General features: G+C 26.5%; 1 protein-coding gene across 2 annotated transcripts in view; it reads right to left on the reverse strand.

The window, feature by feature from the left end:
• Positions 1–17957, reverse strand: part of LOC136071850 (bromodomain-containing protein 8-like) — a 107118-nt gene that overhangs the window by 14146 nt on the left and 75015 nt on the right. Inside the window, exons 14-18 of one of the 2 annotated variants that reach the window (XR_010638515.1) lie at positions 13530–13594; positions 13264–13403; positions 11593–11676; positions 11436–11517; positions 4556–4598 (exon numbers count right to left, since the gene is read on the reverse strand). Coding sequence is in view for 1 of the 2 variants with exons in the window: in XM_065797340.1 (XP_065653412.1) it covers positions 4556–4598; positions 11449–11517; positions 11593–11676; positions 13264–13403; positions 13530–13594 (401 nt within the window). In the remaining variant the exon portion in view is untranslated. The remainder of the gene's footprint in view (positions 1–4555; positions 4599–11435; positions 11518–11592; positions 11677–13263; positions 13404–13529; positions 13595–17957) is intronic. The other variant, XM_065797340.1, reaches the window with a different exon arrangement.

Genomic DNA, 17957 nt, shown 5'->3' on the forward strand with positions numbered 1-17957 from the left:
GATGTATTTAGAGCATGTATGAGTTAAGAAAGCATTTATTTTTTTTACAAAACAAGACATTGTTTATTTTGTGTAGGAATATAATTTACTTCGAGACTTTCAAAATTCAAAAATAATATTGTAAACAATAAAGTATACCTTTACAAAAAATAGAGGCGAAAACATAAAACATGCAAAATGAATCACGGATCACAGAGCAAAAGATTTTAATGTAGCTCTGAATCAGAGTAGAGTGTGTTCTACAAAAATACTTTTGCGTCCTCTACAAAAATAATTTAGTGCCCTCTTCAAAAATACTGAATTTCTTAAAATATATTAACTTTCACAGATTTACACTTGTGTGGTTTGGAAAAGTTTCCATCTTTTTTTTTCATTTAAAGATGACATTTTTGTAGAAATGAATTTATTCTTAAAACTGGATACTTAAGGTGGCATTAACTTGTTTAGCAGATAAAGTTTAAGTAATTTTGTGATACTAACACTCAAAGTTTTTTTTTCTCCTTAATAAAATGCTTTCAGCAAGGTTGAAACCAAATATAAGATAATTTTTTTAAACTCATAATATTGGAATAGAGCAGCAATAGTGATTGTTTATCATTTCACTTTCACTTATGCGTTTTGAGTGTTTGTTAAATAAATAATGGAAATAAACAAGAAAAAATTAAAATGCTTAAATGATTACATTAAAAACAAAATTCCTGATAATTAGAAAATTGATAAACTTTAGAATACTGGCACATGTTCTACTTTAAAAGTAAACATTTAATTATACAGTCTGTACTAAAAATCATTATAAAATAAAAAATTTAATGATTTTTGGTACAGATAAATGAGGAAAATAACAGTATAACAATATAAAAAGCAAGGTAAACAAATAAAATAAAAAAATATATAAATATTTCTTTTGTTTCAAAAGCAATTTTATTATTATTTTTTTTTTGTAAAGTTTATTATTTTATAACTACAATTCACACTGGCCCTCAACAAATTCAAGATCGACAAAAATGTCAACGAAAACTGTTTGCAGATCCTTTTTATACTTTTTTTGTAGATCACAAATCTGTTGAAATTAAAATCTTAGCTGCTCGTCCATGATTTATAACTTACTTTTAATTTAGTCATTAATTTAAAATATATATTTTCATCTGGCATATGCCAGATGAAAATGTATATTTTAAGAAAACTGTAAGTTCTAAAGTTGTTATTGTTTATTAATTACTTCAGCTATCTGCAATACTTTTGAAAGTTATCATAAATCTACAATACGCAATAAAACCACACTTTTGCATACTATAAATCCAATTGGAGCAATTAGAATCAAAAGAAGTAAAAAATTGTTTTTATTTTCATAATTAATGTTAAAAAAAACGGGGTTCAAACAAATAAAATTAAAATAAATAGAAAATAAAAGTGTTATAAATGTCTCAAACTAAATTCCACAACAGCTTTTATCAATTGCTTTAAAAATTCCAATATGGATTGACTCTCCGGCTAGTTCAGATACAAGTCCTAGTCCATAATCTGATTTCAGTTTACAAAGGCATTGTTCAATGTGTTTAAGAATTACATGCATTTTGAAAGTTTCAGATAAATCTGATGCCTGAAACATTGTTTTCAAAACTTGCAGGTAATGAGATAAATTGTGCGAAACCTTTCCATTTTCAAAACAACATTTGACAACATTGTCCATTGCTTTAAGCAATGAAATTAAAGGTAACAACAATAACGGGATAACTTTACCAAGGACATCAGCTTCGAGAAGTTTATCTGCATGTTGAACTAGTTTACGACATGCGTTGCCTTCAAAGACCTCACCCTAAACAAAATATACGAATTAACTTATTTTGATTTTAATTAGTAAAAACTCTAAATTTTTTATCAAATTCTCACCTGCTAATTTTTTGAAATCAATTTTAACTTTAAGGACCATAGCATGGCTTTTTCTCTGCTTAAAAGTGGCAAAATTCCGTTCCAAAAAATATGATTGACATATCCATGTATTAAATGTAATTCAGGAAGGGGGCATTTAGCTATAACTAACATAGAATCTGGTTCATTAAAAAGTGGAGGGTTCACTGTGCTCATAGTGTTTGGGGCATCTCTTTTTTTTATACCTCCTAATAGCTGAAACCTAATAAAATATATATTAAACATATATTAAATGTTTATTATTAACAGGTGAAAATACATTGATAACAGAAAATTATTTAAAACATGTTGTAAAATTTTACCTGTGGTAGCATTTTCTCAGATCACCATATGTTCGCAAACCTGCACATCTATTGTTCAAAGATTTCAAAAAAATATCTAAATTGCAGTTTACATCTCATATCTTTTCTTCCTCCTGTGTAATTAATCCTCAGAGTGACCATAATTTAACATAGCAATATGGACAAGGATATGTTGAAGTGGCTGTCTGCAGACCCTTAACAGCCAAAATTAATTTAAAATCAGCTACAAAAAACAAAAGGAATTCTATCTAACTTAATTAGATTAAACAGCAGTTTTATGTTTTTATAAGATTCTTTGATTTGAGGTACAATACAAAGCATTAATACTCTGTGAACACCTGCTAACTTTCCTTTTTTGCTAACTGTACCCCCTTCAGAATACAAGGATCTTTTTTTTTTAGGAAAGCTCAGTTCCTCGAAGTTTCTTAACTCTTCAGTTTCATCCTCGGTTAACTCACGATTTAGCTCTGGGTGATAACTTTCTGGTAAAATTGTTGCACTAATTTTTAAAAAACCCTGGCCTCTGTCAGCCATTACCTAAATTAAACAAATTTACTTCTGAAATTATATTACAAATTAAAAATACAATGATACCTTAATGTATACTTTTTCATTAATCTCTTTAGCTATCATCATGGCATCCACAATATCTTGTGAATCTGCCCAACGAATTGTTCTCTTTGCTTTTTCTTTAGATTCACCCTCTACATCAAACATATCTTGTGTAATCTGGTATAAATTTTTCAAAGATTTAGATTTTTTTGATGCCTGTTCTCTGTGATAAGCAGGAACAGCCTTTTTACCTATATTGGATCTAATAAAATTAGTTAATTTCTCCATCATCAATTTCACATTTGAAGATACTCCAGTATTTACCTGAAAGTTATTCAAGCATTCACTTGAAAAGTTGACTTTTTTTTTTTGTGGCTATATCAGGTTTTAAAACGATTTGTGATCTGTATTGTCCTTTTGAATAAGCTCTAAGCAGATCTTTTTTTAATTGAATCTATTTGATTATCTGTCTTAGTTTTAAGTAATGAACTTATTAACTGGTCTTTTTCCTTTTCTAGTAAGGTTTTGTTTAAAAAAAATTCGATGTTTTCTGCTGATTTATGGGACAGTCCCTTTCCAATTTCTGATTTTGATTTTGAACCTTTATTACCTATAAATTTTGAATAAAAATATCATTCTTTTCGTTTATTATTGTATGTATATATAAATGTAAAAGCTTATAATATTTACCTGAACAAGATTTTAAAGAAATCTTCCTAATTTCGGAAGCAGCCAGTAAGCCACTGTCTTTAGTAATGTTAAAAGTCAATCTTCTTTTAAAGCCTCTTCCTTTAACGACGGGTTGATGACCAATATACTTTGCTGTGATGCATATATAGCAATTGCATTGTCTATCTCCTCTAGTTCTATTTTCTTTTATCAATAATATGTCTTCATAGTTTGACATTTTATGAAATTTTCTATTTTTAATATCTTTGTCTTGCTCATTTAGTGTTATTCTGCAGGTACCACATATACTAAGAGGATATTTGCTGTTTACTAGGTCAAAAAATGAATTTATATACATTTTAATTTGTTCAGCTATCTTTTCTGTGATTGCAAACTGCTGAGACTTTATTTTTGAAATTATTTTTTTTCCACATGGTGCACACACTTTTACTCTAGATTCATCATGATTTGCTTATTTATTAGGCATATCAAAAATATAATACTCAATACTTATTTTTAAAGATTTAATTCATAATTTTCCAAAAAATAAAGTTGTCAAAGATAAAGACTTTATACTAATATGCATAAATAATATCATAATTATTACTTCTCACAATTGTTGCCATTTCCATTTATACTTACTTGATAAAAGCTTAAAACTTTATAAGTTTAGTTTAATAGAGTTTTAGTTATTTAGTAACACAAAATTTTTTAAGTTAAAAACCAGAAATATACACAAATGCTTTAAATGATTTAAACCGGACAATGATGTTTTTAGGAAAAATTGGTCAATTTGAAAATCATTTAAAAATCTTGGACAAGCAGCTAGGACTTTAATTTCAACAGATTTGTGACGTACAAAAATAATTCTTAAAGGATCTAGAAACAGTTTTCGTTGACATTTTTATCGATCTTGAATTTTTTGAGGGCCAGTGTGAGTTCTTGCCAAAACTTTAAAGAGTTAAAAAACCTAAGTTTTGAGAGTAGAAAAATATTCCTATAAATTTTCTAAAACATTAATAGATTCAAAATCTTAGACATTCACAAACAAATTTTATTCACCTAAAAGTTTAAATATAATGCAAAGCAACTTTAATCATTACCCCAGATTCAATGTTTTTCTTTATAGTCGACAAATCCATTGGTCTGTATAAAAAAAATAAAACATTAAATAGTTTTCCAATTAAATTATTGCATTGTTGCAACTTTTTTGTTAGAGCTACTTTGTAGCAATTATCAAAGGCTTAACAGCAAAAGTTAAACAATAAATGGAAATATTAAACAAAGGTGGTGGTTGTGCAGTTGTTAGAGTGCTCATCTTCTAAGCAACAAATACAGAAACCATATCCCATTTCATTAAATAAACAAACTTCAACAACTCCAAAACAAAGATATAAACTTATAATTACAACAAGATGACATTATATTGCTTGGTTAAGTGTTAGACAAAGCAAGCTCTGCACAAAGCTTATTTAGATAAGCAGAATGCTTGATTTAAAAGTTAAAAGAAATGTGTTCAGAGTTAAAAAATATAATTGTAAAAAAAGGAGTATTATTTGAGGATTTCTGTGTTAAAGAACCAAATACTGTAAAAATACTTCCTTACATTGTTGATTTTAAGTGTCAAAATAAACTTTTGTATGTATGTATGTATGTATGTATGTATGTATGTATGTATGTATGTATGTATGTATGTATGTATGTATGTATATATACAGGCCTTGTTATGAGATTTCGCTGCATAACGAAGACGCGTAATGCATTTCAAAGTTACTCAACCCAGCAAATTTATTTTGTATTGTTAGAAGTTATATTGCGTCACTAGCGTATTTTAAGTACCGATTGTAATTAAAATTATTTTATTAGTAAGTATTGCATTGTATTAAGTTATTTTATTATTAACGCGTTAAAAATCATACAGACAGTTTTTTTCTCTCACTATAACAAAAGTTACAAACAAAACCTTAGTTCTTAATTTGAAAAAATCATTTTTATCATTTTTTTTCAAATATACTAAATAAATTTTTTTCAAATATAACTAAATTTTATTTTAAAAAAAATATTTTTTTCATAAAACGTAACATAATATTTGTTTATTTTCTTATAATTTTACAGTTGGTTTTTGGTTATTTTATTACCTGTTATTAAATTTTTTCTTATTTTTTTTGTGAACATTTTTTAATAGTGTTTTTAAACAATAAAGAGTTTTATCAGTTGCTGATAACATATTCTTGATCATAGTTTATTTTCATAAATTAAACGAATGTCATTAAAACTTTACGTTATTGAATTGACAATAAACTTAAAATGAAATATCTTATTAATAAAATATTTTCATTAAAATAAATTGTGCATTTTTTAAACTATTATGACAAAAAATAATTTATATATTTAATTCCTTAAGATAAAACTTAAAACACTTTATTTTCTTTAACTAATTTCTCACAACAACAAAAAAATTATTAAACAAACTGTTTCTTTAACAAAAAATCTATTAGTTTACAATTGCGGTTAAATGCTTTTACTTACGACTTTATTTCTTCTAAATAAACGTCACATAAACGATATCAAAAGATAATTTATGTATTCTAAAAGATAAAAGTTTTTGCGTAACGTAAAACTGCTGAATGCGTAGGCAAATCGCCTTTTCGCAGTTCATGTGAGCTGCGTAACGCTTCTTAACGAGGCCTGATATGTATGTATATCAGGGTGTTAGTCAGTCTGATGGCACCAGGTTTAACATGGAATTACCAATTGGTTTGAACTTCCGAAATGTTCAAAAGATCATAGTAAAAAATAAAAAATGTATATCAGGCTCAGACTTGAAGTGTTATACTAGATGTGTTGAAAACGTAATTAGTAGGCACAACAAAGAAATAAAATAAGCTGATCGAGAACAATGGTTTTTTTTTTAATGTGAAAAAAAGCGTTGTTTTTAACAAGCAAAATCATTCATCTCAAAGTTAAAAAAAAAAAAATTTAACTGATGTTAAATTTTCTCTAGTTTAGATTTTTCAATATGTTTAATATATTGTCATAAAAATATTAAACATATTTTCAATATGTTTAATCTTTTTATGACTTTCCTTTTTGGGACTCCGCATCTCTGATATATATATATATATATATATATATATATATATATATATATATATATATATATATATATATATATATATATATATATATATATATATTATATATATATATATATTATATATATATATATATATATATATATATATATATATATATATATATATATATATATATATATATATATATATATATATATATATATGCTGGGCTACAATTAAATATTTTAATCCCAAGTAATTGCATGACTTTCTGCGATTAATCATAAAAATACAAAAAGTTCAATAATGGTAATCTGAAGTGGTGTATTGTGTAAATTTATTCTTTTATAGTTAAACTGTATGAACAAAAGTGCTTAAAATAACGTTTGGTTTGTCAAAACTTTAAACAACTTTATCCATTCTTCTGACTTTACATTTACTTTATTTATTACTCATCTGCATCAAGCCAGTTGCTATAACAAACAAGGTCATTCACATTTTAAGATGATAAAAGACTCTCTTCTTTTGAACAATATGACCAGCAAGAGAAAACAACTTTTCACAAGGTTTTCAAATGTTGGAGGTGTTGCCAACTACTTCTTTGCAATCAAGGTCAATCTGCTATGTGAATGTGTATGCTTGAACCACCACTGTATTGAACAGGCTGCTGATGTGACATGACATGTACTGATGGTAGGCTATGCTCTGTATAGACGCACACCATTCTCAATAGAGTCTTCCTCATGTTCAGAATCAGATTCTGATAAAGCAACCAATAGAGCAAACTTTCACTTTGATGACTTTGATGTTGTTGCTTCCACAGGTTCTTCTGCAATAAACCTCTGTTCCTTGAGTAAGTTAGAAACTGAGACCCATACCTCACCTCTCTTAACTCTGGGTCTGGGTACTTGAGGTCTTTGAACCTCGGGTCCGTTGCAGTTGCAATCTTTAGATATACAAGGTTGGCATTTTCCTTGCTCTAGGTCTGTTCTGAATGTAGACTTTATGGGCAATTCCATTTTTAACTTACGTTACATGCGGAACAAATTTATCAAATATTTGCATATTTAAACTGTAAATTAAATTTTTAGCTGATTTTTATGAAAGCTGTCAGTCTAAAGAATAAAACAAGCTAAAAAGTTTTGAGTCTGGCCAAAAGAGGGCGAATTTATTACCGAAAACGCCACTTAACTTACGTTAAGCAGAAGGTAAAAAAAAATGTTGCAACTTTTAGGTCGAATATTTGCGAACCATTAATGCGGATCATGTTAGAAATTTTTACAAGATGTTGAGAATTCAATACTAATTACAATAACAAAAAAAAAAAATTATCCGAGGTGACCGGCTAAGAAAGATATACTTGTTTTCTTGATACTTGGTTTTTAACTTATGTTACATCACTTACGTTAGCTTGCGATTATTTTTGTGGAATTTTTTATATCTATTATTTCGTGATAGATTTTTTAGAGTTATGTAACAAAAGAACGACAGTTGTATTAATACTCATTCATTCAAAGTAATTAACAAAAGTAATTTTCAATAACTGGTGACTTTCTACTGACAGATTTTTTCGTTGATATTAAAGAAGTTTTTAAATTGTTAACACTTATATTCCGAAGCGCAAGAGCAACTTAAAAAATTACATTTGGTATGACAACTTTATTAATTTTTATTGAGTTATTCAAATAAGAAAATGTTACAGTTATTCGAAAATTTTACTTACGCTTATAATTTTTATGTGCCGGCTTAACTTTTAAAATGCTGCTAACTATTTACTCTCCCCTGCTAAATAAACGGGAGGGTCGGAAATTTTTCTAAAATCTAATAAACTTTAATAATAACATTTAATAAAGCGGGAGGGTCAAAGTTTTAAAAAGCTTAAAACATTTTTATTGGTTGGTTGTTCATATTTTCATCTAATATTGAGAGAAATTTTTTCTCAAAGTAAAAAAATAAGAAAATATTTTATATTGCTTCAAAATTATTAAACAACGCAGGGGAGGGGGAGGGGTCCTAATAAGCTCCGAGGATTTGGAAAAAAATTAAAAAATTAATAAACGTCCCTTCTTGTTTATTCGGCTGGCGAGAGTACATTCAAACCTTTTAAAAAGATTTTGACGCCAAAACTGCTCGAACAATTTTGAAAACACTAAAGTGGATAGAATCAAAATATTTAAATTCATTTAGTTTCAAGAACGTGAAAAAAGGTATGTTTGCTGTTGGTTGTTTTGTGTTTTGTGCTTTTTTTTTTTTGGAGGAGGGGGGTGCTAAAATATGCAACATATTTTTAATGAGAAAAGGGCGCATGTATATCTGATCATTTGTGACAGGAGGCAGGGGTTAAAATTGACAAATATTGGGTGACTTTATGGACGCCCCCTTAATTCCATTTACAAACCATTTGTTTTAGGAAAACAAAAATATAAAGTGAATAAGAATATAATTTAAAATAAAAATGGTTACATACTTTTATTTGTTTTAAATACTAAATACGTCACGGTGAAGTTTTTTCCGCTATGATCTGGCTCTTACAAACATAAAAGTAGTGGGATTTGGAGATATCTTTCACTTTTTTGGCTTGCTGGATAATTTGAGATAGTTTGAGTGCACAATTGCGCGCTGACTTTTTTTCCTCTGACAAATACAGAACTTTGACATTTATGTCTTGAATAGCATTCACAAAATCATTAGCTGATTGGATTTCAATTTTTCCAGACTTTACTCTGTTGGTTGCCAAATGCTTTACAGTAGCCCCAACGCCATTGACAATTCCTTTGCCGTGCATTGCTGCAAAAAAATGCCAAAATATTATTCTGTGAAGTTTCTTTTCAAAGTGTATTATTGCGCTCATCACGACTTTATTTTTAAACTGCGATGTAGCATTATCGCTAAAAATGTGAATTTCTTGGGTATTAAATGAAATAAACTCCAATAACTTATCCAAATTTGCAATTAAGGAGGTCTTTGTGTGGTCCAGAGAGTCAGATGTAATGGTGAAAGTTTTAAGATTTTTTTGCCAGATAGCTGAAGTTAAAAGAGAAATTTGATTTTGGCCATAGTGTGCTGCTTGAGGTTCATTCTGACTAAAACATTTAAATTTTCTGCATAGTCAACCTGAATAGTAGCAACATTCAATGATGGATTCATGGATTTAGTAATGCTTAGTTTAAAACATTTAGATTGGTTACCCTTGATATTGGCATGAGTTGTGAATTTTTCTCTCATACTCATAATGTGAGCAATCAATTCTTTACCACTTCCAAACTTTTTAACTTTTTGGATTACAGCCTAACGCTTTTCATTTGGTTTCTGCCATTGGTACCAACTTGTTTCAAAAATAAGGGGTTCAATGGTGGCCAGGAATTGCTGGAAAAACTTTAGATCTTTGCATTTGTTGTAGAAACAATCATTTATTGAGTCCTTACATACAAAATTTTGAGACATATCTTTCCCAATTTTAATGTTAGACAACAGTAAACGATCAACTTTCACTAAGAAATCCAAAGCAAATCGCATATTTTCGTGGTAATTACATTATCAGGCAAATTTGCGATAGATCGAATGTTTACTGGTTGTAGTTCACAAAACCTGCTTAATCCAATCTTGATATCTAAGTGATCATGTTTAAAAAGCTGGTACGCTTCTTTCATGGTTAAAAGAAGAACTTGGATCTTGATCTTCTTTCCATTTTCAATTACTGATACAAAGTCCCTAACATTTGGAGACAGTCGACTAATGTCATCTTCGCAGTAAAACCTTTTTACTTTTATTTCTACTTCAGTTAAAGCTGGATTATTCACGCTATTTAATGGAGTAGTTTCTTTGTTGAATGATCCATTCAGCAATGTGGCTAGGACTTGGTAACGTTGTGCGGGATCTTTGGGCAATGATTTTTGGACTTTCTTGAGCAATTTCCCTTTTCTTTGAACACTCATAATGGTAGAAAAATTAACTGTTTTTGCAGAATCTTTCTTTTTAAATCAATACTTTCGGACTCTTTTCTTTATTTTTTCTCTTTCTTTCATTTTTTTTTTCTTGATCTTGTTTTATTCGTTGACAATGAGCTTTTTGGTGATCAGCATTCATATATTTTTTCCGTTCGGAATCACGCTGGCAATAAGCAACTTGATAAGTTTTAACTCTCTGTTTAGAACTTTTAGCCATTTTAAAATGCAAAGCAAATTTTGCTAAGTTTTGCTTGAATAACTTTAAATTAATCAAAACTTATTGACGTATAAAGAATAAAAAAAAACCTTTATGGAATTGCAATGTAAAATAGTTTTCGTCCTTATAAACAACCATAACTTTAAAAAAACGTTTTTTTTAATGTTAAAAACTTTTTTCATTGCAACTCCCAAGAAAAAATTGCAAAAATAACTTTAATTTAAATACAAATAAATCGTTTTTAAAAAAAACCCAAAAACACAAATTTAATTGACAAATTTTTAAAAAAACACAAATTTAATTGACCAGAATGTTTTAAAAACATTCTGAATGTTTTTAACAATATAAACAATGTTTTTATTTTTATTTTTTTTAATAAAATGTTTTTATTCTTAATTTTTTTAATGAAATGTTTTTTTTTTTTTACTGTAAATCATGCGCGGAGTGTTGCTACATCGACTATCTTATAGCCTGACTCGCAAGAGAGTGCTGCTACATCGACTGACAAATAGCCTGACTTGCAAGGGAGTACTGCTACATCGACTGAGGGTTTGGTTGGGGCAGGCAGTCTATCAATTAATAAAAAAAAATAATTCCGGTCTTGCATTTTAATTTTTACTTTTTGTCAACAAAATATGGAAAAAACTTTCGGACAACATCTACGGGTTGTATATATATATATATATATATATATATATATATATATATATATATATATATATATAAATAACCAACTTATTACATAGTCATGTTACTTGTAAATGATGGAAGAATAACCGGGTGCTTCATCATCTGTAACAGGATGTAAAAAAACGTTTGCATACCTAAACAAAATATAAATAAATTATTATTAAAAAGTATTATTATATTTACTTATTCTAATAAGAAAGATTTGATACTTGTGACTTGCAGCAGCTTTCCAAACCAACATAATGCTCTTACGCCATGCTCTTTGTTGCTGTGCTGATTCATTATCACAATTGCTAAGAAAAAAATATATATACACACACATATATACACACAAATAAACATATATGTATATATATATATATATATATATATATATATATATATATATATATATATATATATATATATATATATTTGTGTGTGTGTCTCTCTCTCTCTCTCTCTCTCTCTCTCTCTCTCTCTCTCTCTCTCTCTCTCTCTCTCTCTATATATATATATATATATATATATATATATATATATATATATATATATATATATATATATATATATATATATATATATATATATATATATATATATATATATATGTGTGTATATATATATATATATATATATATATATATATATATATATATATATATATATATATATATATATATATATATATATATATATATATATATATATATATATTTATAGCGGCATCTGTTATCCTTATTTTCAAAAATTCAGGAGAGCAATCTGACTCATCTAACTACCATCCCATTAGTCTTCTTACTTTCATAACCAAGGTTTTTGAGTCTTTAATTAACAAACATCTCTCATCTTGAATCTAACAACTTTCTTTCTAATTATCAGGATGAATTTTAATCATCTCATTCTACTGCTGATTTGTTAATGGTAACAACCAATAGGTTTTATCATGCATTAGATAGATGTGGAGAGGTTAGGGCTATTGCTCTCAACACTTCCAAAGCTTTTGATAAAATTTGGCATGATGGTCTATTCCATAAGCTCTCTTCTTACGGTGCATCAGGTAACATCTTTAAGATTATTGAATCCTTACTAATCGTAGTATAAAAGTTGTTCTCAATGAACAGCACTCTTGTTCATTTCCTGTAACTTTAGGGTTTAGTTTTACTTTTCCTTAAGGTTCTATCACTGGCCATATACTTTTTTAAATTTACATTAACGTTCTTTCAGAAATTTTCACAACTAAGGTGGCAATGTTAGTTATTCTTTAATAGTGAATGTTATTCTTATCTTGAAGAGAAGCCAACACTCTCTGGTTGCTTGGAGGGAGCATTTGAGCTTAAAAAGGATCTCACTTCTGCTGCAGCATGGAGTTCTCAGTGGCTGGTGAACTTTGACTCAAATAAAACTCAATTTTTTTGAGCTAATCTTTATTGCAATAATCTAGATCTTCCTATATTTATGAACAAAAACACATTGTAAATATAGTTGGACCTGCTCTTGCACCCAACTTTTAATCATTGTCACATCACCGTAATGTTGCTTCTCTTTCTCTTTTCTATAAATACTATAATATGTGTAAAGTATACAGGCAGTTGGCAAATGTCAGTATATGAGGAGTGGCAAAAAACAGATTCATCATCTTTACCCTTTCTTTAAGATCTCTTCAGAATGGTGCTGTATACATGAATATATATAGAATATATATATATATATATATATATATATATATATATATATATATATATATATATATATATATATATATATATATATATATATATATATATATGTATAGAAAAAAAAAAAAAATATATATATATATGCATAGAGTATATATATATATATATATATATATATATATATATATATATATATATATATATATAAATATAAAATTTAACCTTCCAACACTAAGAGCAGGACTGGCAGGTGAAGAACTACATGGTGTTAATGGTGTTCTAATCTTTTTTTCTTCTAAAAAATCGTGCTCCTTTAACTCAATGCTTGAGTCAAGTTCAGATACTTCTGATTCAAGTTCACTCTAAAATAATTAAATAAGTTTAGATATTTAATAACCAATTGAATAAAGTTAAAAAATATCACATTCTAATTATTACTAAAATAAATTATAACAATTATTAAATAACTATGATAAATTATAACTAACAATAAAATCTATTTTTAAAGTTCTGCTGACAACATTCTTCTTTCTTTTGGATCTCACTGGACGACCTATTGTTTAAAAAAATAATTAGTTAAGTAACATAATGACAGTCTGAGCAATTTAGAATTGAGAAAATTGATCCCTGGGAAATCCCGGGAGTGAATAGAAAAAAACGCAATTGAATACTTTTTAAGCACTCACTTAAAAATGATTAATTTAATGAGAATATAAATAAAATATTTAATACATTAAAAAAATTTAATACATTAATGAACCTCTAAAAATAAGTTAAATCATGTTTTAACTTAATTTTACATTGTAATTTTGTAAGACTTTTAAAAATTAATGAATCTTAGTATTTTAAATTATAAAACAATGCCTTAAAATGGTAACACAGTATAAATAAAAATAACAATTAAAAAATAATATAAATGTGCATGACTTCATTAATTAAACAGACCTTAAGAAAATTTTCTACTTTAATAAACCTTCTGTTTTTTGATAACTTTATTAATTAAATTGACGTTAAAAAACTTTCGTAAATCACACATTTGAAATTAAAATTAATGGAATTTAAATCACTCACACGTTTGGAATTGAAATCAATGGATATAAAAATGGAATTAAAATTGCGCACACTTTTGGAAGCAGAAAATTCAAAATTAAATTAATGTATACCTTCTATTTAAACTCTTCCTCTTTCCACCAGCAACTACTTAAATTTTATTTATTTTTATAATATACTAGTTTTAATATTATACTATATATTATATATAGTATAATATTAAAACTAGTATATTATAAAAAATAAATAAAATATAAGAGATTGTTGGTGGAAAGAACAAGAGTTTTTAATAGAAGGTATACCTTAATTTAATTTTATTATATATTATTAATTTTAAATATATATATATATATATATTTAATAGTAAATATATAAATTTAATATTAAATGTATATATTTAATATTAAATATATATATATATATATATATATATATATATATATATATATATATATATATATATATATATATATATATATATATATATATATATATATATATATATATATACAGATATATACAGTGATGGGCATAGTTAACTAATCTTTTAGTTAACTTTTAGTTAAACTACTTTTTTTTAGTTAAATGCAATAGTTAAACTAAATTTTTTTATTTAAGTTAAACTTTTAGTTTAACTAACTTTTTTCCTAGTTTAGTTGAAGAAGTTTAACTAAATTTTTATTAACTAAATTTTTTATATATCGCCAAATAAATCGTTTTATTTCTATGCACCACTCACCTGACCAAGGACTCCAAGAATTCTGTTATTACTATTTTTATGTATTTATTTATTTAGTGCATGAATTGGACTTTTCAACATCATTTCCGCTTGGTCTGCTAATATCATAAATTCAAACTGTTAATCTAATAATCTGTTATTGTTATTGATAACATGAACAGCTTACTTGTGAACATGTGCTACAAAGATGTTAAACTAAAAAGTGATAAACCTGATGAAAAAAATTTGAATTTTATGTGCAAAAAAGTTGAATTTTAGTTAACTATTTCTAATTAGTTTAAGTTAACTACTTTTTATAAAAAGTTTGTAACTAAAAGTTTAACTACTTTTTTTTAGTTTTAGTAGTTTAGTTAAACTATAATAAAAAAGTTTGTGCCCATCACTGTATATATATATATATATATATATATATATATATATATATATATATATATATATATATATATATATATATATATATATATATATATATATATATATATATATATTATAATATTATATTTTGTATGTTAGGACATTGCAAAGAGAAACAGTTACACAACCAAACTACACTACCAAGATGTACAAACCAAAGAAAATGTACAAATTACTTAACTACAACTATAAGATTATACCTTATTAACTTTTACTTTTTTGACGATCCTGAAATCCCGGGAAATTTTGGAGACAAATTCCGGGATTTTGGGGTGAACAATTTGTACGAAATCTCAGGATTTTGGGAGCCCAGGATTACCATGCCTTAACACAATAAGAAGTGCCATTGAAACATTTAAATAACAAAAAAAAAAATTTTTTTTTAATTTTTTAAAAAAAGTTCACAAAATCTATTAAATATAGATAGTTTCTCAAAAAATCAAGCTAAAGTTAGCTTTACGGTAAATGAATATTTTAAAATCCATCTTTCTTTCGAAAAATAATTTTTTTCATAATTTGATTGTCTTTAATCGAGTTTCATAAAAAGTTTTAATTGGCACAATAATAATAATTTTTGAGGAACATTTTGTCAGTAAAACCAGGTTAAAAGTCAATGAAATTAAGGCATTAGACATATTTTCACTTAAATAATATAAGTGCAAATATGTCTAATATATATTATATAGGGTAGACAAATTTGCAAGGGCATTAAATAGATTAAAATACGAATGAAAAAAAACATATATATATACTATACAATACTGTGATATATACAATATTGTGAGATATAGATATGTAATGTATTTAACGGTATTCTAACAAAAATAACAAACCCTTGGAACAACATATATTGCAAGATTACAATAGGCCAGGGTTTATAGGTTTAAACTAATGGTTTATACCATGGTTTGAGTCATTTGAAAAAATATCAATTTAAATCAAACAAATATTTTATAAACAACTTTATTTACAGTAGGAAAGTAAATCAGGGGGTTATGTTTACAAATAGAACTATATCTTTCATGCAAATACTTAATTTGAATGCACTTATATAAAAGCATTAGAATGCTTCTGAAAATTAATTTCTTATATATATTAACTTACAGTATGTTATTCTGACATATATACTACTGTCCATATTTATTCAAATGGTCATACTTTTCAATGTAAGATATCAAAGTTTTCTTACTATTGGCAGAAAAACTGAAAACAAAATCTACCTGAATTATTATTAGGTGTACATAAAAATTAATAAAAGGTCCTATTAGATTAGTTTATAATTTACTTGCCTATTTAAGCAATCTTGGAAACAATAATCGCTTTACATATTCTTGGCATTCTACCTAACAACTTATCTGATTTGTCAAAGTTAACTTTATACCACTCTCTAATAAATTTTTTCCATATCTTTTGCATCATTAGACATTAGTTTTTGACATTTCTTTGAATTCATCCCATAAAAGTTCCATAAGAGAGAGATCTGGTGATTATGGAGGACAAACCATTCTATGCAATAATTGAGGAAGTCAAACTATTCTATTTAATATTATAAAATGTTTTAAAAAGTATGTTTTGGATTTAAGCTTTGGGTCATTTTCTTTTAAAAAAAAGTGAATGGCTTCCATTAACCCAACTTTCTGAAGTTATAGCATTACTTTTTAAAAATGTCCAAATAAAGTACTTTTATCATTTTCCCCTCTTGTTTTAACAATGTCACCTGTAGCATTCCAACCAAAACAAACATCACCTTAATACTACAGCCATCATGTTTCACAGCCGATACATCTGCCATATCAATACATATTATTTTGTCATACGTTTAACAAGTTTTCTAAGAACAAACAACCTTTTCTTGAATCAAAAAAATAACCTTGATATTATTGTCTACAAAGATTAATTAACTGGTTTAAAAGCAAACAGAGCACGACCAAGCCTTTCTTATCATGCACAGCAAAGAGAGAAGACAATCATTTAAAGTTTTACAACATTTTTACATTTTGTTTGAACTCTTTTATTTATGACTCTTACAGGCTCCAAAATGAATTTTAAATTTAACTTTCAAATTTAATTTTTAAATTTTTTAAACTTCAAGTTAAATTTTATTTATTTTGATTTATAATTGAAATTACAAGTTAAAATTATAATTACTATAATTATAAATTAAATAATTTAATTATAATAATTATTATAATTACTTGAAGCAGTTTTTGCAATTTTATTCTCCAACTCCTGGATACAAGGAAACAAAACTTGTTCAGTTTATTTTTGCTCTACTTAGATCAACTATAGCTAGTGTATATGGCGACTAAATTTCCAAAAAAACAATTTTAATTGCACATTTGAATTTACAGTAAATAAAGCATGTGGTGATGCAATGTCTTTGACTCTGCGGGCCAGTAATTTTATTAAACATAGTATTCATATAACAGGCCTAAACAAACTTTTAGATACTGAGTTTATGTAAAGAAGACTTTAAAAGAGTAAAAAATCCCCATCAGTGAGTCTCAAAAATAAATTAAAATCAGGGGATGTTTTATTGTTTTGCATTTGTCCGGATGATCCATCTGCAGTAACAAGCAATATTGCAGTGTTAATAATTACTTGACCTTTTGGAGTTTCTAAACTAGATTTAAAATACATTTAAAGACTGACATAATTCTTTAGTTCTTTATGCCAACATTCTGTACCAACCATTATAAAATTTTTTCATTAT

The sequence above is a fragment of the Hydra vulgaris genome, chromosome 05, assembly GCF_038396675.1.
Source record: "Hydra vulgaris chromosome 05, alternate assembly HydraT2T_AEP".
NCBI classification, from domain to species: domain Eukaryota; kingdom Metazoa; phylum Cnidaria; class Hydrozoa; order Anthoathecata; family Hydridae; genus Hydra; species Hydra vulgaris.